The sequence below is a fragment of the Nicotiana tomentosiformis genome, chromosome 5 (genome assembly GCF_000390325.3).
Source record: "Nicotiana tomentosiformis chromosome 5, ASM39032v3, whole genome shotgun sequence".
NCBI lineage: Eukaryota > Viridiplantae > Streptophyta > Magnoliopsida > Solanales > Solanaceae > Nicotiana > Nicotiana tomentosiformis.
This window is the reverse complement of record NC_090816.1, coordinates 3,477,420-3,499,444: the sequence shown is the minus strand read 5'-3', so window position 1 is coordinate 3,499,444 and position 22,025 is coordinate 3,477,420. Positions and strand designations below refer to the sequence as shown.

At 40.0% G+C, this 22,025-nt stretch overlaps 1 protein-coding gene and 1 pseudogene across 2 annotated transcripts; one reads left to right on the top strand and one right to left on the bottom strand.

Moving 5' to 3' along the window:
* LOC138891736 (cytochrome P450 714A1-like) overlaps positions 1-15,687 on the top strand; it is a 61,686-nt pseudogene extending 45,999 nt beyond the window's left edge.
* Positions 15,688-17,204: 1,517 nt separating this feature from the next.
* On the bottom strand, positions 17,205-21,511 carry LOC104103442 (uncharacterized). Of its 2 annotated transcripts, none has more exons than XM_009611346.4 (6): positions 21,405-21,511; positions 20,300-20,412; positions 20,090-20,202; positions 19,882-20,021; positions 19,265-19,346; positions 17,205-17,717 (listed from the first exon to the last, which is right to left on the bottom strand). In XM_009611346.4, the coding sequence occupies exons 2-6, from the start codon at positions 20,337-20,339 to the stop codon at positions 17,604-17,606; spliced, it is 489 nt and encodes a 162-aa protein (XP_009609641.1). In that variant the 5' UTR covers positions 20,340-20,412; positions 21,405-21,511; the 3' UTR covers positions 17,205-17,603. The 2 variants fall into 2 exon arrangements, with proteins under 2 accessions (XP_009609641.1, XP_033513916.1); XM_033658025.2 differs by lacking the exon at positions 21,405-21,511 and adding an exon at positions 20,609-21,383.
* Between the last annotated feature and the right edge of the window lie 514 nt (positions 21,512-22,025).

The window sequence follows — 22,025 nt, the reverse complement described above, 5'->3', positions numbered from 1 at the left end:
TACATCCCCGAACCAGAAGGCAACACTAATATTGGTGCTGTAGTCAATGCTGTCTGGAGATTCTGAAAGCTCGCCTCACAATCATCGGACCATCAAAACGGAGCACCCTTCTGGGTTAATTTGGTCAAAGGTGCTGCAATAGATGAGAAGCCCTCCACGAACCGACGATAATAACCTGCTAAACCTAGGAAACTCCTGATCTCAGTCGCCGAAGTGGGACGATGCCAATTCTAAATTGTCTCAATCTTTTTGGGATCAACTTTAATACCCTCATCCGATACAATATGCCCCCAAAATGCTACAAACTCTAGCCAGAATTCACATTTGGAGAACTTAGCATATAATATTTGTTCCCGCAACGTCTGAAGCACAACTCTCATATGCTGCTCGTGCTCTTCCTTGTTGTGCGAGTAAATCAAAATATCATCAATGAAGACAATGACAAACGAATCAATATATGGTCTGAATACCATGTTCGTCAAATCCATAAACGTTGTCGGGGCGTTAGTTAAACTGAAAGACATCACCAGAAACTCATAATGACCATATCTAGTCCTGAAAGCAGTCTTCGGAACATCCGAATCCCGAATCTTCAACTGATGGTAACCCGACCTCAAGTCGATCTTAGAGAACACCCTAGCACCCTGCAACTGGTCAAATAGATCATCAATACGCAGCAGCAGGTACTTGTTCTTAATAGTGACTTTGTTCAATTGGCGATAATCAATACACATTCGCATAATACCATCCTTCTTCTTCACAAATAATACCGGTGCACCCCAAGGCGATACACTCGGTCTGACGAACCCTTTGGTCAATAACTCCTCAAGTTGTTCTTTCAATTCTTTCGGAGCCTTGCGATACGGTGGGATAGATATAGGCTGGGTATTTGGAGCCAAATCAATACAGAAATCAATATCATGATCATGTGGCATGCCTGGAAGATCTGAAGGAAATATATCGGAGAACTCCCAAACTACAGGCACTGAATCAATAGTCGGAGTCTCTGCAGTAGTATCCCGAACATAGGCTAGATAAGCTAAACAACCCTTCTCAACCATGTGTTGACAACCATGTGTTGAGCCTTCATAAAAGAAATAACCCGATTAGATGCACTAACAGACGAACCATTCCATTCCAACCTAGGAAATTCTGGAATAGCCAAGGTTACAGTCTTGGCATGGCAATCTAGGATGGCATGATATGTAGATAACCAGTCCATGGCCAGGATAATTTCAATATCGGTCATCTCAAACAGTAGAAGATCTGCTCTACTTTCATAATCACAGAATGTAATAACACAGGACCGGTATATCCGATTCACAACAATAGAATCGTCCATAGGAGTGGACACATAAACAAGAGTACTCAAGGACTCACGAGAAACACCCAGGAAATGAGCAAAAAGATATGACACGTAGGAATATGTAGATCCTGGATCAAATAATACTGAGGCATCTTTGCCGCAAATAGAAATAATACATGTAATCACGGCATTTGAAGCCTCTGCATCTGGTCTGGCCGGAAAAGCATAGATTTGAATTGGAGCGCCAACTGGCTGGCCTCCACCTGGCTGACCTCCACCTCTAGGACGACCCCTACCCACCTGTCCTCCACCTCTTGGTGGTCGGACGACAGGTGGAGCAACTGGTGCAGTAATCGTAGGTTGCTGACCCTTCTGCACTGGTCTACCCCGAAGTCTGGGGCAGAATCTCCGTATATGATTAGGATCCCCACACTCGTAACAACTCTTAGGTACAATGGGATGCTGACTAAGAATCTGGACCTGGTGACCTGAATACCCACTAGAAAACCTCTGAATAGCTGGTGGACGATAAGAACTCTCTAGTATAGCACTGAAATAAGGTCGTACTGGAGCACCCCAAGGAGTCGGTGGTGCTGGATATGGGGGCCTGCTGGACTGCCCTCTTCCGAACTGACCTCTACCCCCAGACGGAGCACCTCTAAACTCTCCAGAATATCTAAACCGCATATCTATCATAACCTGCTCTCGGCTCTGCTGACGCACACCCTCGATCCTCCGGGCTATCTCCACGACTAGCTCATAAGAAGTACCCATCTCAACCTCTTGAGCCATAATGGCCTAAATGCCAGTATGTAAACCTACAACAAACCTCCGCACTCTCTCCGCCTCAGTAGGGAGTATCATAAGTGCATGGCGAGATAACTCAGAGAACCTCGCCTCATAATCGGTCACTGACATCTGACCCTATTGGAGCTGCTCAAACTGAAACCGCAACGCTTCCCTCTGGGAGGGTGGAATATACTTGTCAAGGAAAATACGGGTGAACCTATCCCAAATCATGGGAGGAGAATCTGCTAGTCTGCCAAGAAGATAAGACTTCCATCATCTACGGGCTCTGCCCTCTAGTTGAAAATTAGCAAAGTCAACCCCATGAGACTCCAATATCCTCATGTTATACAGTCTATCCTTGCACCGATCAATGAAATCCTGGGGATCCTCATGTCGCTCACCCCCAAAGACAGGAGGATGTAGTCTAGTCCATCTGTCCAATAGTTTCTGTGGATCAGCAGCTGCAGCTGGCCTAGGCTCAAGTGTAACTGCTGCCACTGGTTGGTCTCCACCCATGGGTAGTGCACCCTGGGTCTGATATACAGCAGCTGCCTGCCTATAAGCCTGCATGGTAGAGGTCTGTGCTCCCCCGCCCGCCTGAGATGTGGCTGGGTCTATCGAAAATAAATCAGCCTAAGTCATAGTGTTCATGAATCACAGCATACGACCCATGACATCCTAAATTCCCGGTACAGATGTGAAATCCACTGGAGCTGGCTCTACCACAGGCACCTCACCATGTTCCTCAATAGTGGGATTCTCTGCTGGACCCACTGGCGGCATAACTGGAACAGTCCTGGGATGTCCTCGCCCCCTACCACGAGCTGGAGTCCTCCCTCGGCCTCTACCTCGGCCACTGGCAACTGGGGGAGTAGCTCTTCCCTGGTTTGAAACCTCATTAGAGTGCATTCTCACCATCTGTGAGAGAATAAGAGAAAGATATTTAGTACTACATCAATTGCACGATGGAAGATGAAGAAAGGTAGTTTCCTAACACCCTATAGCCTCTCGAAGATAAGTACAGATGTCTCCGTACCGATCGGCAAGACTCTATTAGGTCTACTCATAACTTGTGAGACCTACATGAACCTAATGCTTTGATACCATGTTGTCACGACCCAATTTCACCTATAGGTCGTGATGGCGTCCAACACTACAACTAGGCAAGCCAACTAGTAATTTAAACCCATATTCAATTCTTTTAAAAATTAACCGAGTAATTAAACTCTTCTTAATTTCAGGAATTTAAAACAATATGAAAAGATTCTAGCAAATTAAAAATAATCAAGTCAAAAAACAAATTCTACTAGTGTGTGTGCCAAGACCTGGTGTCACAAGTGTATGAGCATCTAGTAGATTATACAATAAAATTATAAATATTGTCTGGAATGAAATAGACAGAATAAAAATTCAGGAAGAGGCACTAGTTGCTGAAGAATAGCTCAGAAGGGCAGCTCACCACTAAGCCTCTGGATATCGAGGATGCGCGCCGACAGGCCCAACAATAGCACCTGACTCAGGTCCTGCATAAAAAGTGCAGCAAGTGTAGTATGAGTATGTAAACAACGTGTACCCAGTAAGTATCAAGCCTAATCTCAAAGAGATAGAGACGAGATGGCCGACTTTGACACTCACTAAGGGTCAATAATAATAATGGAAGTAAAACTAGAATATCTAAATCAACATGATTCACAGAGTTAATAATAATTTTATTTAACCAACAGAAATAATTAAATTCCTTCACATGCAACAATTTCCAATCCATTAATTAAATTCACAAACTGCAATTAAAATAAAATGTATCATATTATTATTATTATTATTATTAGGCACGATTTCTGCCGAGGCGTTCGGCCCTCTCCACAAGAAAGGAGGACATTTTCTTATGTACCTCCGGAAGGAGAGTATATTTATTATAGATTAATTCAAGAGGATGAACAATTTCTTTTAACAAATAAATTAATTTAAGCATAAAGTTAAGTATAAAAGATTTCCATCTTTTACTATCTTTCCCTAGCAATTCACAATATATTTCAATTAATTTAATTAAATAAAGGATACAACTTACACACACAATTTATGCTTTGAATCCTAAACTACCTGGACTTTAGCATAGATAGTAGCTACATACGGACTCTCATCACCTCGTGTATACGTAGCCCCCACGATTATCAACAATTATCAATTTAATCACATGTGGGGTAAATTTTCCCTCACAAGATTAGACAAGAGACTTACCTTGTCTCAAAGTCCACTTTCCGATCAAAGTATCGCGTAAAAACCTCAATTCGATGCCGAAAAATCCAAAACTATCCAAACATTATATAAAATAATTAATACATGTTTAATAATTCAAAATTCATCTACTAAATAAATTACCCTATTCGAAATAGTAAAATTCCTAAAATTCACCTCGGGCCCACGTGCCCGGATTTCGAAAATATTCAGATGAAAACATTATGCATAATCTCAAGAACTCAAATATATAATTTCTATCCAATTTCATAACCATTTTCGTGGTTAAAATCTCATTTTTATACAAATCTAGGTTTTTCATCTAAACCCTTGATTTCTAAGATCTACCGATTATAATCTACCCATAATCTATGTATTTAACTCAAAGTGTGTAGAATTAACTTACCTCCAAGTTATTAGTTGAAATTTCCTCTCAAAAAGCTCTGAAATCACCCAAACATGGAAGAAAAACGGAAAAAATGGACTGAGCTTCATCCATTTTAAGGTTCTGTACAAGCAGGTTTTTCGCAGCTGCGAAGAAGTGACCGCACCTGCGGCTTCGCACCTGCGGAAGTTCCTCGCAGGTGCGAGTTTCACTCGCCAGGACCAGCTTCGCATCTGCGCACCCTGCCATGCACCTGCGCGTTCGCAGGTGTGCCCAAAGTTCCACACCTGGTTGGCAGACCTACTCCTCCTCTTCGCACCTACGGCTGGTGGCTCGCACATGCGGTGTCCATGCGCCGGTGCATTCATACCAGATGTTGGAAGCTTCAGATCTTCTTCAAAATTCTAAAATTGGTCCGAGCCTCGTCCGGTTAACACTCGGGTCCCCTGGGGCCCTCCCGAACATACCAACAAGTTTGAAATCATAAAACGGACTCGCTCGAACTCTCGGAACGTGTAAAACAACATCAAAACTAAGAATCATACCCCTAACCAAATTGATTCAACTTAGAATTTTCAAATTCTTCAAACTTACTCTGAACCCGCCAAAATATACTTATACTACTCGGAATGACACCAACTTTTGCGTGCCAGTCTTAAATCACCATACGGAGCTATTCCCAAACTCAGAATTTCAAACGGACCTTGATTACTCTAAAACCTATTCCAAACCAAATTTAAAGAACTTTAAACCTTCAAATAGTAGATTTTTACTATTAAGTGCTAAAATACTCCCGGGTTATCCAAAACCCGATTCGAACATACGCCCAAGTCCGAAATCATCATACGAAACTATTGGAACCGTCAAATCCCGATTCCGGGGTCGTTTTCTTAAAATGTTGACCGAAGTCAAACTTGGCCTTTTAAAGCCAAACTAAGGAACCAATTATTCCGATTTCAACCCGAACACTTCCAAATCCCGAACCAACTGGCCTCGCATGGAACAAGAAGCCAAAGACTTCGTACAAAAATGTGATAAGTGTCAACGCTACGCACCACTAGTACACCAACTGGCAGAACCCTTATATTCGGTTCTGTCCCCATGTACATTCATAAAATGGGGGATGGACATCGTCGAACCACTGCTACCGGCTCCCGGAAAGGTAAGGTTTCTTTTAATTCCGGCTGACTATTTAACTAAATGGGTGGAAGCAAGTCCTTATCAGAAGATCGGAGAGCGCGAAGTAATGGATTTCTTGTAGGAGAATATAATTTGCAGGTTCAGACTACCAAAAGAGATAGCATGCGACAATGGGCCACAGTTTATCGGTGCAAAAGTTATAAAGTTCCTCGAAGATTTGAAGATAAAGAGGATCACATATTCTCCTTATCATCCGAGCGCAAACAGTCAAGCGGAGTCAAAAAACAAAGTGATTATTCAAAACCTCAAGAAAATGCTGGAAGTAGCAAAAGGCAAATAGCCCGAAGAATTTCCCGGCGTTTTATGGGCCTACCGATCAACGGCCAAATCGAGCACAGGAGAAACTCCTTTTTTTCCCTTGTGTATGGTGTTGAAGCCCTAATCCCGGTGGAAGTGGGCGAACTCACTTTGAGATATTTTCGGGCAGATGAAGAATCGAACAACGAAACAATGTTAATCAACTTAGAACTGTTCGAGGAACGCAGGGACTTAGCGCATGTAAGAATGGCAGCTCAAAAGCAGAGAATTGATCCATATTATAATCGAAGAGCCAACCTCTGTTATTTCAAAGTAGGAGATTTGGTTATGAGGAAAGTAACCCAAAATACTTGGGAGCTCAACGCGGGGAAGCTAGGTCCAACATGGGAAGGTCCCTACCGGATTTCAGCTATCACTGGGAAAGGTTCATACGAGTTGGAGAACCAGAATGGAGACAAGTTGCCTAGCAACTGGAACGTGGCACACCTCAAAAGATATTATTGCTGATGAACATTACTCAAGCAGAAAGTATATGTTGCACTCTTTTTCCCTTCGTTCACTTTTTGTCCCAATTAGGTTTATCTGGCAAGGTTTTTAATGATGCAGCGATAGAAAGCATACTACAAAGACAACAATGATAAGACCTTTGATAGCAAGGCAAACAAACAAGCTTCTACTCAAGGACGGTTAGATAATTTTTAGTTCGATAACAAATTCCCACTAGGAAGTTAAGTTTGCTACCAAACAAAGGTTACCCGACCATTCACGAGCACAAACCGCTAGAGGATTATTAGATATTCTTTCACTGGATAGCATGGATTCCTAAGGGGAAGTAAGGTATGTTGCCGAGTTAAGGACTATCTAGCAATTCATTGGTGGGATATTTGAAGACACAAGACTTCTAGTGTTCCAATTCACATTCTTCTCATTCGAACACTGGGGGAATGATATGAGGATATGGCAACATTGACTACCACATCAACCGAGAAACAAAAATCCGAAAACCAAATGCATCATCGAGACCGAGGACTGCACAGCCAGCCCCATAGAAATAAGTTGTACAAGATAGCCACAAGTAATGGAAATTTCTTTTTAGCATATTAAATGCTAGATACAAGTAATGGCAATTTCTTAGCATAATAAATGCTTGTGTAGTTTTGAAAATAGAAGGAATTATATGACAAGAAACTCTTTTATTTTTATCTTGTTTCTTGTCTGAACGATGAACTAACTTTGTCATTTAAAAGTTAAATAAGTACCTCAAATGTTAGCGCCATAATGAATAGGAGACGTCCTCTTCAAGAGCACCATAAACATAATAGGGCCCTCTCTTATGAAAACCCTCACGTTAAAGGGTTGGTTTCGGAAGAATTTATTCCCGAAATCAAAATGTCTTCGAGGAAAAATGCACCTAAAGACATACACGAAAAGACGCAAAAAGTAAACTTGCATAAATATTTATGAAAACCTAAAACCCTTACGTTAAAGGATTGATTTTGGAAGAATTTATGCCCGAAATCAAAATGCCTTCAAGGAAAAGTGCACCCGAAGACATACACGAAAAGACGCAAAAAGTAAACTTGCACAAATACTTGTAAAAACCCTCACGTAAAAGGGATAACGCTCGGAACCAAAGTATTTCGAGGAAAATGCATCCGAGACTATACATAGTAAAGCGCAAATAGAAAAATGTGCGCAGAATTCTTAAGCAAATGCAAAGGTTAAAAACTTGCATGGATATTCAAATGAAAGTAAGACTCAAATAATACTTGAGAAAAAATATATCTTTATTTACAAGAACGTGCCAAAACGGTAAAAGTACAAAATGGGAAGAAAAAAAAAAGAAGCTAAACTACAATGCCTCCGTAACCAGGGGGAAGAGAAGTGTCCGCATCCCCGGGAGAAGTAGGTGGGTCCATTGGTGGCTCAACATTTTCATCGGTTTGGCCTTCGGTATCATCATCTTCCGATTCTTATTCAGTTCACGAAAACTCAGAACCAGAACCATAAGGGCCAGGTACATCAGACCTCGATGGGAGTTCACTTTTAGCAGCTAACTCAAGCTCGCATGCCTTAGCAATATCGGCATCAAAGTCAATGGCACCAGCTTTGGCCTCTTCTAAGGTTTTTCTCCTCATGTTGTACATGGCATAAGTTCTTTCAACAACGAGGGAAGCCTCTCGGTGCTTGAGTTCTTCTTTGAGTTGGGTTACCTCGGTAGAAAGGCTTTCTCGGGCGGACCTAGCAGATTTGAGGCTGACACCAAGGTCGCGGACAGTTGAACTAAATAACCTATTATGCTCTATAGTTTTCCTGTACTTCTCTTCTAACTGGGCGTGTTTCGCCCCCACAGCAGCAAGCTCTTCAATTTTGGAGTTCAAGGCTATCTCTATGTTAATCACTCTTTCAGCGGAGGCAGCCTCGCGCTCGGTTTCTTGGCTTCATCAAATCTAAACCTCAGCGGGCCAATTTCTTGGCTAAGGGTTACCATTTCTTGCTCGCTTTGCTGCAAACGAGCCTCCAAAATAACGATCTCAGTAGCTTTGGTTTCCACTTCTGAGAGGCAGAGAACAGTTCGATCCCGTTCCACCAAAAGCTAATTTCGTTCAGAAGTAAGTTTCTTCTTCTCACGAATCAACCTCTGAATGCCCTCAGAAGCAAGAAAGTTGGCCTACAAAACAAGAAGTAAAACATAGAATACATTTATACAAAAGTAAAAGAAATGACAAAGGAAGATAGGAATGTACCGCTGCGGCGTTATGCATGGCATTGTTCAAAAAAACTCTCATGAGAGTGCCTGAATCTTTTCCCAGTCTTTCTGTGAAGCCAGAGGCTCCAGATAATTAGCAATCTCCACCGGCCGGGATAGTAAGTTGCATCCAAAAGAGACCAAAAGAGTAAACGTTCCTACCTTCCTTCACCGGTGGGATCCATCTAGTTGCTAAAACAAATGAAGGATAGAGGATCAATACGGCTATATAAAAATATTTACTAAACGGAAATACTAAACAAAGAGCTTACGAGTGCGGTTCCAAGTGACCGGAAAGGATGAAGTCGTTGCTAGAATGATGTCGTTGGTGGAGACTGCAACGAATCGTTCCATCCATCCACGGTCATTGTCGTCATCCATGCTAGACAGCAAAGCATGGTGGACACGCTTGCAGAGGTTTATCAGTCCCCCTCTGAAGATTTTGGGAGAATAGAGATTCATCATATGAGCTAAGGTTAGCTCCTCTCCAGTCTCCTGGCACAAGCATCGAAGGCAGGCGAACTTCCTCCATATTGAAGGACTTACTTGTGCCAAACACACATGAAAGCGAAGACAAAACCCCGCAATCACAGAATCAAGCTCTCCACTCAAATAAAACGCACCCAAAAGTAAAGGGATACATGTAAAAGTATGTAAAACCTTCCTTGGGAAGGGTCACTCGCTCTGATAGATCAGAAGCAATGATATCCAACTCATGGCTGCAGTAGTCTTCCTTTACAGTAGGAATACTGGAAGGACGAATAGAAGAAGGGTACCTACTAATAGCCCATGTACGAGGGTTAGCAGTAGGGAATTTCTCTTCTAAGTCCTTTGTGGTACTGAGTCTTCTTGGGATGATGGAACCCACCGTTGGAAGAGCAGAGTCCTCGGCTTTGTTCTTGTTTTTTGAAGAACCGGCGTGCTTAGAGGAAGAAGCCATCGAATAAGAAGAAGAAAAAGGTTTTTGTTTGAAGAGAATTAGAGAAAGGATGGAGAACAAAGATGTAAATCAGAAGTTCGAGAAAATATGAAGTGCAAAGGAAAAGAATGATACGTATAAGTAAAATTTTGGCGGCTAAATTCATGGCCATGATTACCTCAATAATCGGCAAAAGTTGTGCTGAATCGTGGGATGACACGTGTTCGGGGCATTAAATGCGGAGAGACGTACGTCTAATCAAGCGTCAGAAGCCTTCAGAGGGAGTTATAGTAATTCCCGCCAAAAGTGTGTTTCTACCAACTTCCCGGTAACACAAAATTATGTCACCGAAAAGTAAGGGGACTATCAGTATAGGATAAAATATGATATAACACATGGTCATCTAAAGGAAAGACACGTGGAACCCTAAACGGGGATGGCTGAAGACCGAATACAGCCATTCCGCTTGTCACTGGAAGGGATAACGTTCATAAATGTGTATTAAATGCTCTACGCCCGATAGCATTTAATAAGGAATATTATGAAGCATTAAGAGCGACGGCTCGTTAAAGAGAATATGACATTTATATTCACTGTTACATCTTCATCAATGACTCTCATAATTGACATTAAAGAAGGGCACGATCCTAGGATCTACTTCTCTAGACACAACTATAAATAGTGAGCCCATTTATCATTGTAAAGGACACGAATTTTCTGGCTAAACTTACACTACATTCTATATAAAACTTAATATAATCTTACTTTCTAGCTTTTTGATCTCATCATTGTTGTGTCCAGAAACCTTGTTCCTGGAACTGCTATTTCTGTTGTTTCATCTTCATTTTAAGGCTATGTATTGTACATTTCTTCAAGTATTGCATTATTTCAGGATCAAATTAGTTCACTTGTCTAGAAACCACGTATAAATTTAAATGTACCATTTTACGGGTAAACAACAATATGTACCGAAATTCGTTATAAATGAAGTCTTTTCCTGATCTTCTAGGTTCATCTTGATTTGGTTGTACCCAGAATAAGCATCGAGGAAACTCATTAACTCGTGCCCGGCCGTGGCATCAATTATTTGATCGATATTTAGCAGTGGGAACGAGTCTTTTGGGCACGCCTTATTAAGGTCTTTATAGTCTACACACATACAAAATTTATTGTTCTTCTTAGGAACTACTACTACATTGGCTAGCTAGTCCGGATACCTTACCTCTCGGATCGAACCGATATTAAGCAAGAGGGTTACCTCTTCTTTGATAAATTTATTCATGGCCTTTGCAATAGGGCATTTCATTCGTCTTATCGGAGGTACGCTGGGATCCAAACTCAGATTGTACACGACTACTTCCGTAGGGATACCTGTCATATCCTCGTGAGATCATGCAAAACAATCGGCATTAAATTAAAGGAATTCAATAAAACCAAACCTTAGTTCTGGGTGCAGTCCTGTCCCCAAATAGAATTTTCTTTCTAGGAATTCTTCGAACAATGCAACTTGCTCCAGTTCCTCCACCGTGGACTTCATTGCGTCCGTCTCTTCTGGAACTTGGAAATATCTCGGCACCTGATAATGTTCTGACGACGCTGCTCCCAGGCTAACTTCTTCTAGCTTGGGAGTAGGTGCTGGTTCCTATAATTGCTATGTCGTGTTCTCCTTCCCTTTTCTACTGGAAACCAAGATTGCATTCATCTCCGTTGCTGCCGGTTGATTACCTCTTATCTGCTTGATTCCTTCGGGTGTTGGAAACTTCAGCAATTGGTGATACGTTGAGGGTACAACTTTCATCTCGTGTAACCATGGCCTTCCCAAGATGATATTGTATCCCATGTCAACATCTACTACTTCGAATAGAGTTATTTTCATTACTCCTTCAGCGTTCGTGAGCAGCAAAATCCCTCTCCGGGTCGTCACACTCGCAAGGTTGAATCTAGCGAGGAGCTTTGTTGCCGGAATAATTCTTCTAGTGAGTTTACCTTGCTCTAATACTCTCAATTATATGATATTAGCCGAACTTCCAGGATCCACTAGAACACGTTTAATCTTAAAATTCAACACATTTAAAGAAATTACCAGTGCATCATTGTGCAGTACATTTGCATCCTCCTCCGTGAAAGTGATATCGTCATCCCGGAGTCTTTTACTATGAGTTATTGATACTTTCGTCTTCTTCATTGCCGAAAAGGTGATCTCGTTAATCTCATTCCCTCCGAATATCATATTGACCGTTTGGCGTGGGGGTTCTTCTCCTACTTTCGAAGGTTCCGCGTTGTCTCTATTACGACCATAATTATTCTTAGCTCGGTCACTCAAGAATTATCTGAGGTTAACATTATTCAATAGTGTTGCCACATCTTCCCGGAGGTGTCGGAAGTCGCCTGTTCGGTGGCTGTTCGTCCCATGGTATTCACACTATAAGTTGGATCCCTTTGGCTGGAATCGGATCTCAGAGGTCTCGGGAATCGTGCCTTTCTAATGTTTCTCATGGCTGACACCAACTCCACTATACTAACGTTGAAGTTGTATTCCGATAACTTGGGGTAAGAAGGATCCCGAGACCCCGACGTCTCTTTACCCTGAAGTGATCTATTGTTTCGACCACGATCGGTCTCTCTGTCAATGGTGAACTTGTTTTCTGCCCGGAAGTTTATGCCACGTCCTTCAGTCCGTCTGTAAGGCAAAAACCGTCCCCTCGAAGTCCGTCTGTTCGCATCGTATTCATCCTTTGATTTTTCTCTGCTCTTTCCCGTCCCTTGGCCGGTGATATAGAACTGACCATGTCATCTTCGATCCTTATCTTTGACTCGTACCGGTTGTGGACATCTACCCAAGTTGTTGCTTGAAACTCAAGAAGGCTCTCCTTCAGCTTCCGGAAAGCGTCTGAGCTTCTCGGATTCAATCCTTTGGTGAATGCTTCAGCTGCCCATTCATCCGGGACAGCCGGGAGCAACATTATTTCTTTCTGGAATCGGGTAACGAACTCTCGTAATAATTCAGATTCTCCTTGTGCGATCCTTAATATATCGGCCTTCCGGGCTTGTACTTTTCTGGCCCCGGCATGAGTCTTGATGAAAGAATCCGCGAGCATCTCAAATGAATCTATGAAATGCTCGGGTAATAATGAATACCACGCTAGAGCTCCCCTCGTGAGAGCTTCTCCAAATTTTTTTAACAATATAGATTCAATTTCGTGAGGAGCTAAATCATTTTCTTTTACCGTCGTTGTGTAGGTGGTAATATGCTCCTATGGGTCTGAAGTCCCGTCATACTTTGGCATTTCATGCATTTTGAATCGCTTTGGGATTAGTTCTTGTGCCGCACTCGGCTTGTACGGCAGGGATATGGTCCATGCGGGCGTTTACTTCCCTCATAAACCGTAAAAGTTTATTTTTGAACTGGTCGCTCTCGTTGTTGAGACCGGGTCCATTCCCCCCAGCCCCATCGGAGCCAACTTCATCCTGGGAGTGTTGTTGTCGACTCTCTACTTTATTTGGTTTGCGGGAACACCGGGAGGAATTGGATCTCGTCTGTTTGTATTATTTGAAGCCTCCGATAGCGCCTACTTCAGCTTCGTCATAACCTTATCCTGCCGCGTGAGATGGCTTAGAATGATCGCATGTTGCTCTTGCAAGACCCTCACCGCATCCACGACATGCTTCTCATCAGCATCATCGGGAGTTGTTTGCCGAACCTGTCGAGGGCACTGCCTGTCATGCACTGGCGTGGCGTCATTCCCCTCATTTTGGGTGCCACTGATTGAATCCTCAAAATGAGGTTGATCCCCTTGAATTTAAGGGTTGTGCGTATTGTTAACAGTGTTATCTGTCATTTTTTGTGATTTTTTCTAAGACAAAAATAATCAAATCACATTAGTAAAAAGGGCAAGGATCAATTTAATTGCACGGTTGTCTAGGCACCACGGTGGGCGCCAAACTCTTTACCCGTAAAATGGTACATTGAATTTATACGTGGTTTCTAGACAAGTGAACTAATTTGATCCTGAAATAATACAATACTTGAAGAAATGTACAATACTTAGCCTTAAAATGTAGATGAAACAACAGAGATGGCAGTTCCAAGAACAAGATTTTCGGACACAGCAATGATGAGATCAAAAAGTAAGAAAGTAAGATTATATTAAGTTTTATATAGAATGTAGTATAAGTTTAGCCAGAAAATTTGTGTCATTTACAATGATAACTGGGCTCACTATTTATAGTTGTGTCTAGAGAAGTAGGTCCTAGGATCGTGCCCTCCTTTAATGTTAATTATGAGGGTCACTGATGAAGATGTAACGGTGAATATAAATGTCATATTCTCTTTAACGAGTCGTTGCTGTTAATGCTACATAATATTCCTTATTAAATGCTACCGGGCGCAGAGCATTTAATACACCTTTATGAACGTTATCCCTTTCGGTGACAAGCGGAATGGCTATTTTCGGTCTTCGATCATCCCCGTCTAGGGTTCCACGTGTCTTTCCTTTATATAACCACGTATCTGAAGCTGCAAAAAATAGTGATTGGAATCAATATTTGATAGATTAATTTGTTGTGGATAATTGCAAGAATATATATATATATATATATTTAGCTGGATACGAGACAACTGCTGTTTCAGCAGAATGGTGTCTTATGTAATTAGCTCTAAATCAAGATTGGCAAATTCGAGTTCGAGAGGAGGTGTTAGAAATTTGTAAAGGACAAATTCCTGATGCTGATATGATTCTTAAAATGAAACAATTATTAATTAATTCTTGCAATTGAAGATTATCTAAAATTATTAATTTCATAGGAGTAATTCTTCTGAAACAGAAGTCCTTTTAAGTAAAAATATCATGATGATTACTTAGAGGGCGTTCGAAAATTATAAGTTGGTCAAATTAGGTTTGGAAAATATCAAAATATTTATAACCTAAAATCAATAAAAACTCATATCTTTTTCGCTTTCGACTTATGATTTTTCAGCTTATAAACAGTTTTAGTTTGACGAAGATATTCTCCTACTACGTTAATGTTCATATATATATTTCTTAATCCCGAAATACCTTTCTAAAGAACATTCTTAATTCTATTTTCATCGTTTGTGAATAGCTTTTATGGCATTTTATTTATTTTAACGGAAAAAGTGAGGTGGGGTGGGGAACTGGGGATATAACAAAAAAAACACAAAAAAAACAAAAAGTACTTATCATCACTTTTATCGACCACATCCATTATTTATTATCAGTTTTAACACTTTTAGTCATATATATAATTGTTTATTCATGAAGTTAATTTCAACACTTAATACATATCAGCTACTTCGAATCAGCTAAGCCGAACGGGTTCTCATTCTAATTTTGCTTCGACGGTTGTCTATGGTTATTTCAGAAGCAATGCGATTGTATCCTCTTGTAGCAGTCATAGCAAGAGAGGCCTATAAAGATATGAAACTAGGGAATATTAATATTTCAAAAGGCCTATTAATTTGGTTAATTGTGTCAACTTTGCACACAGATCCAGAAGTATGGGGACCAAATTCATATGAATTCAAACCAGAAAGGTTTGAAAATGGAGTAACAATGGACCAAAAATGTGCATGTAAATATCCACATTTTAACATGCCATTTGGAGCTGTACAAAGAATATGTTTAGGACAAAACTTGGCTTTACTTGAACTCAAGATCCTAATTTCTCTTATTTTGTCCAATTTTTCTATCTCCATTTCTCCTAATTATGTACACTCACCTACTTTTAGTTTGGTTCTTGAACTAAACATGGGGTTAATCTTCTTGTTAAGAAGCTTTGCTCAAATGCTGCTTCATTTTGCTTTCAAGATATTGTTGAAATATTAAACTTCATCCATGTACTTTTATTTATTTATTTAGTCTTGAACTAATATATTAAATGCATTGATTTATTCCCGTCATTCAATTTGCATGTCTTACTTTTCTTTTTAATCTTTCCGAAGAACGCACTTTTCTATATTTAATAAGCTTACTTCCAATATTTTTCATTTTACCCTTAATCACACTCTCTATTAGCAATGACATGACACGTCCTAAAACCACAAGATTCAAATGGTACTTTTAGCTAGGGGTGACAATTTGAGCCCAAACTCATCCAACCCGTCCAGAGATTAATGGGTTGGGCTACAACATTTTAGCCCATGGGTCTATTTGGGCTGAGCCCAAGTTAACCCATTACTGACCCATGAAGTACTCAAATACAACCCATGAAGCTCACCCCAAAACAAAGGGATCTCAACCTAATTTATCTAGAAATTTACTTAGTTACCACCCACCCACCCACCACGCAAAAAAATTACTTTTTTTTTGTATGTTCTATTTTCTATTTTTTGTTTTTTCGTTTTTTCTGTACCACTCACCCACCCCAACCCCGTCCCACCAACCACCCACCCCACCCCACCCCACCCGCAAAAATTTTTTAAGCTTACACATTTTAAAATACTAATTTGTTATTTAAAAAAATATATTTTGATTCTCAAAATACTAATAGTATTTATTTACCTTTTATACATAGGTGTAAGGTAAAAGGCTTTGTTTATGCAAGATGAACATAGTTCTAAAACATGGGTCAAGTTGGGCGGGTTGGGCTATGACCGATTGTTTAGCCCATCTTGACCCAACCCATCTTAGCCCAAGTACACTTTGGGCTGGGTTGGACAATGATTCATTTATTGACCTAACCCATCTTGACTCGCCCAAATTCAGCCCAACTCACCCATTTGCCAACCCTGCTTTTAGCGCCCGTTTGGCCATGAAAAGTTTCACTTTTTTTCGAAAATTTTTTACTTTTTTTCGAAATCAATGTTTAGTCATAAAATTTTCAATTTTCACTTAAAGATGAATTTTGAAATTTTTCGAAAATTTGAAAAATTCCAAAAAGTTATTTTTCAAAATTCACTCAGATCACTCACAAAAATCCAAAAACAACCCAAAATTATATTCATGTCCAAACACAACTCTAATTTTTAAATATCATTTTTACTTTGAAAAAAAAATTACTTTTTTCGGAATTTTACAATTCTTATGTCCACAACACCCACTTAGTGTTTCTATTATACGAGACATAAGATCTTTACATTCTCATATGACCCATATAATGAACAAATTCGCAGATTGTTTTTACTTTCCATAGGCAAGATGATTCATATGGCTGCATATACAATTTGAACTAGCCACTACACAACAAATATATATATATATATATATATATAGTCACTACACTAGGAAAATCCACCTCCTATTTCTGAAGGAGCGAAGCTTAGAGCCTTCACTTTATGTAAACCACACTCATTCTAACAGTGTACCTTTTGCATGATGCGTCAAAACAGGGGCTTAAGCCTACCTTCAAGAAAAGAAGCCAATTCTTGCAAACGAAATGCAAAGAATAAGTCGAGAACCATTAACCAGTTCAATGTCTATCAACAAATTAAGAAAATGTATAAATAAGTAATCAACATCCACTATATATCTATGCAATAGACATAAACTTACAGACTTTTGTCACACTACCATAGCAGTAGTCCCAGAGGCAGTATAATGCTACTCTCTCATAATGATCTTCTCCGTGGTGACATATTCAGCGGACGCCTAAAAAGCTACAGGTTTGAAGGTCTCATGCTGCTCAAGTTTGGCCAATCTTGTATTGTCGTGCATAGCCTTATTGCCGGAAGTAAGAAATACATGGAGCACCATTCGACGAAGTTGGTTTTGACTGAGCCAGGAAATCAGGCTTATTTCCTGAATCATGCTGTTCTCCGCAAAAATAGAGCCAACATGTAAGACAAGGCAGAATCAACCGACGATAAAGCGATGATAAACAGCCCAACTAGAACAAGTGCCAGTGTTGCCGTCTTCAGCTGCAGCAAGTGGAGAAAAGATTAGTTTTATATCAAAAATAAAGAAACATTCTTTGAAACTATGCTTAATCTCTGAGTCAACCAAATCAGTGTAATTCAACATTGTATTAAGGCATAGAATAGACTCTCAATAACATAAAAGTTTTGGGTAAATAAATGTTTTCGTTTCAGACAAAAATGGAAGATACTGTTACAGCTACGACATAGACGATTTGTAACAATTAGCTTCAGTTAGAGCAGAACATTTACAATGGTGCAGATAAATATTTTAAAGGCGCCACAGTTAAGACAATGAGAGGCGTCTAACTGGTCACTAGGTTAGTTCAAGTGTCTAACTAGCAGTTCGTGCAAAATTCGAGTGTCTAGCTATCTATTAAGCCCTTTTTCTACCAGAAAAGGGACACCATATATCTCTACAGCAACCGACATAAAACCAAAAAATGCCAAATTTACTTCATAGGCAGTGTTATCAAAGGCGAAAGCGCAAAAAAGCTCTAAGTTTTGTTGGGGCTTTAAGCGCAGTGTGCAAATAAAGCGTGTGCTTTAACGAACAAAGGCGCAAATAGAGAAAAACTACAAATATGTATGTGTAGTCCAAGACAAATATCTATAAGTACGAATACCAAATATATTGACAAAGAAATTGAAGTAAATTTACGATAAAGTGAAATATCAATTGTTTAGTGTCACCTTTTTAGGATTACGCTCATTGGCAACGAAAAGTATGTCTTAGAGCCTTGATGACAACACTAAAGCGCCCACAAGCGAGGCGAAGCGCTCAACATGTTTTAAGCCTCGTTTCAGGGCTTAAGCGCGCTTTAAGCGCGCCTCTGATAACATTGTTCATAGGTAGAAATTTACCTTTTTGATTTGGAACTAAAGCGGAATACCGGGGAATCACTACCAAGATGAACTCTAAAGTTGGTTCCTTACCTTGAGGGAAGTTAAGTCACCCCAAGCGAGCCCAGCGACTCTTAGGCGACGTTAAAAGAAAAGTACTGAAAATTATCCAAACCGACCTATACGGAAGAGAAGTGAGATGATTAGGATGGTGTCGAAAAGTCCAAATTTGGTTATACACAATGGAGTAACCAAGAAATTGGTATGGTCTAAACTGACCGATACAACCAAGAGTTGAGCATGTTGAAGTAACAAGCCAAATATAATATAGAGCTGGTTGCTCCAACGCTTGACAAGAGTGGGTTGATCTAGTGGTGAGCACCCTCCACTTCCAACCAAGAGGTTGTGAGTTCTAGTCACCCCAAGAGCAAGATGGGGAGTTCTTTGAGGGAGGGAGCCGAGGGTCTATCGGAAACAGCCTCTCTACCCCAGGGTAGGGGTAAGGCATGCGTACACACTACCCTCCCCAGACCCCACTAATGGGATTATACTGGATTGTTGTTGTTGTTGTTGCTCCAACGCAACAAGTACAAAGAGTGATAACAACTTGGTGTAACACACATTATCAGCACCTTATATTGGCCACATACGACAATGGAAGGGAAATGATAATTACCAAATAGAAAGAAAAGGTTATACACACTAACCGTGCTTTGAAATCCAGGCCATTCTATGTATTTCAGCTGACTTGGCTGTTCAACCAGAAATAGTAGCATAGATTTTGCAGCCCTGAGCCATTAACAAATGGAATTTCGGAATATCATCAATACATCATCTAAAACCAGTTATCTAGTAAAACTTTTAAAATTCAAATTATTAAAGGATCTCAAAATATCCATGCATGTTATTTATTGAAAAATGGATCCAAGTCAAGGAGAAAATATTGGAGAAGCTAGTAAAAGTTCAAGCAAGTCATTAGATCCAGATGTGCAGTGTTGATTCACGAATTAACCAACGAGATGAAGTCATCAAAACCAATATAGACCTTCTTGAAAAGGAAATCTCATATAAACAAGATATCAATACCTATTTCTAGACGAAATTGAAGAAATAACTAATTTGATAAAGGGAGTTGAGGAGCTTGTAGCTCCAGAAAGTAAATATTGGGCGAAAGAAAAGGTCTTTAGGCTAGGTAAGTAGATATCTTCTCTCGCGCCTACCTCTACAGTTATGCACTTGCCGAAGATGTGTTATGCCGATGCTTTAGTTTTCACACACACACACACAAATATAATATGTATTGGATCCTCTGTAATTAACATACCTGATAGCTTGCTTCATAGTGTTTATCAGAAACAAATCCTCATCGTTATTGACACTAGATTGATAGTTTCTTTCGACAAATGAAGCACATTTGACAGAATGACCAGCTAGAGATAAATGCGTAATGCTTCTACCAGGCACCTGCAAATACCAAAAATACAAAGTTAAAGATGTATTTACCATTAGAAAAGAAGAAAAATGAAATAAACCTTTCTAGACACAAGCCGATTGCAACAATGAATTTTGAATGTGCTCCTCTTGCGACTCACGACATGAGATGGTAGTCTCGGACTGACTCCACCAAGTTTGGAGCAGATCACACCTAAAGTAAATTGAGTTTTTAGGAGATTCGCAAACTTATGTAAGATTAATTGACACCACAGAGAGCCAAATTACAAGAGTGTGATGGAGAATGGAACCTGGAACAAGATTCAAACACCAGCTAGATATACAGACCATCTCCTTAATCTATCACAATGTCAGGACAGCCGTTAACTTGACTGGCAAAAATCTCAGAACAAGTTTATGAAGACTGCAAAAAAGGGGTTGCAGCAATGAATAATCTGACATCGAAAGAGACCTACTAATGGTACTCATAGGGGTAAAAGGTGACAGTTAGTAATCAACAGTGATGAATAATGACATGGAAAATGTGTTATGACATAAAAGAACCCTTTTTGAACGCCTAACGACAGAAAAACAAAACAAAAAGAGCTCTTTTTGAACACCTTTCTTTTTTTCTTTTTTTGGTTGAACATTATTCGGAATCAGTATAACGCATACAACACATCCTCCATGATTCATGCAGTTACAAGTTATGCAACTGCACATTACCCAATACTTGTGTTGGTGAGAGGTATCAGGTACCCGGTGGAATAGTCAAGGTGCGCAACAGCTAGGCCGCCCACCACTGTTATTGAAAACAAGAAAAAGAAATTATGCAATTGCACAGCACCCAAGGGTGTGGCCTAGTGGTTAATTAGTGGGAGGAGGAGAACCATGAGATCTCAAGTTCATATGCCAGAAAAAAAGTACTAGGTGATTTCTTCACATGTGTCTAAGCCGTAGTTGGCAGAGTTACTCGATATATGTGTTGGTAGGAGGTAGCTGGTATCCAGTGGAATAGTCGAGAGGAGCGCAAGCTGGCACATACACCACCATAATTATAAAAAAAAAGGTTATGCAACTGCACATGATACACCAATAGGACTTATTTATTTAAGGACGAACAAACAAAAGTAGCCAAAGCCAGATATATGTTACTCACAAACATACATAACATGAACAACAAAGCAGAAAAATGACAAGTTATGAAAATATTTCCACTTTCATGACCTTATTTCTTTCGCTTTTTCAAGAGAAACATACTGAATTGCTACTGTGTGGGAAGCAAACAAGGCTACAAATTAACTAGTTAAAAATAACCAACTATTGGTAGCAAAAACAAATAATTACAACACAGTGCACAATTTGAAGTATACAACAATTCTACTGAAGAAGGGGTTGCAGTGTGGGGGAACTTACAGTGCCGGAGCAAGTTCGCAGCTGAGAGAGAGTGAAGTCAAGGGAGAGAAAATCGGGTTGTAATCTGAATTGGGTCGGATATTGGAATTTGGGTGCTTTGTCTATTGCCCGGGCCTATTAGTTTGAATTTGTAGAATTTGCACCAGTATCCGCTTTTACATGTGTTATTTAAAGTTTAGCCGCTCTTTTAGAAGTATTTAAACTTTAACTTGAATAGGGAACTTCAGACAAAATTAGTGTTGCTGTTGCTTTTCTTCTTCCTCTTCTTGTAGACATATAGCAGCAATAGAAATTTGATTCAAACCGTGGATCAGCTAGTTCAATATATTTACGTGTATTTTTGAATATCGGTTAAGCCTAAAAGAAGTATAATTGAACATTTTGTTTAAATTCAGAGTAGGACAACTCTATACAGATCGCGTTTAAAATTAGGGACTGTCCAACCTAACTTTAGAGCAAATATCTTAAGTTTGAACTGCTATTCAATTTCAGACTCAAAGGACTGAAGCTTGAAACTTCAGAGTTCAGACCCTTAATTTTCAACTTCAATCACGCAAGTTTAAATTTGATTATGAAATGGCTAAGTCTTAAAAACTGCGTACATTTTGGCTAATGTTTAAA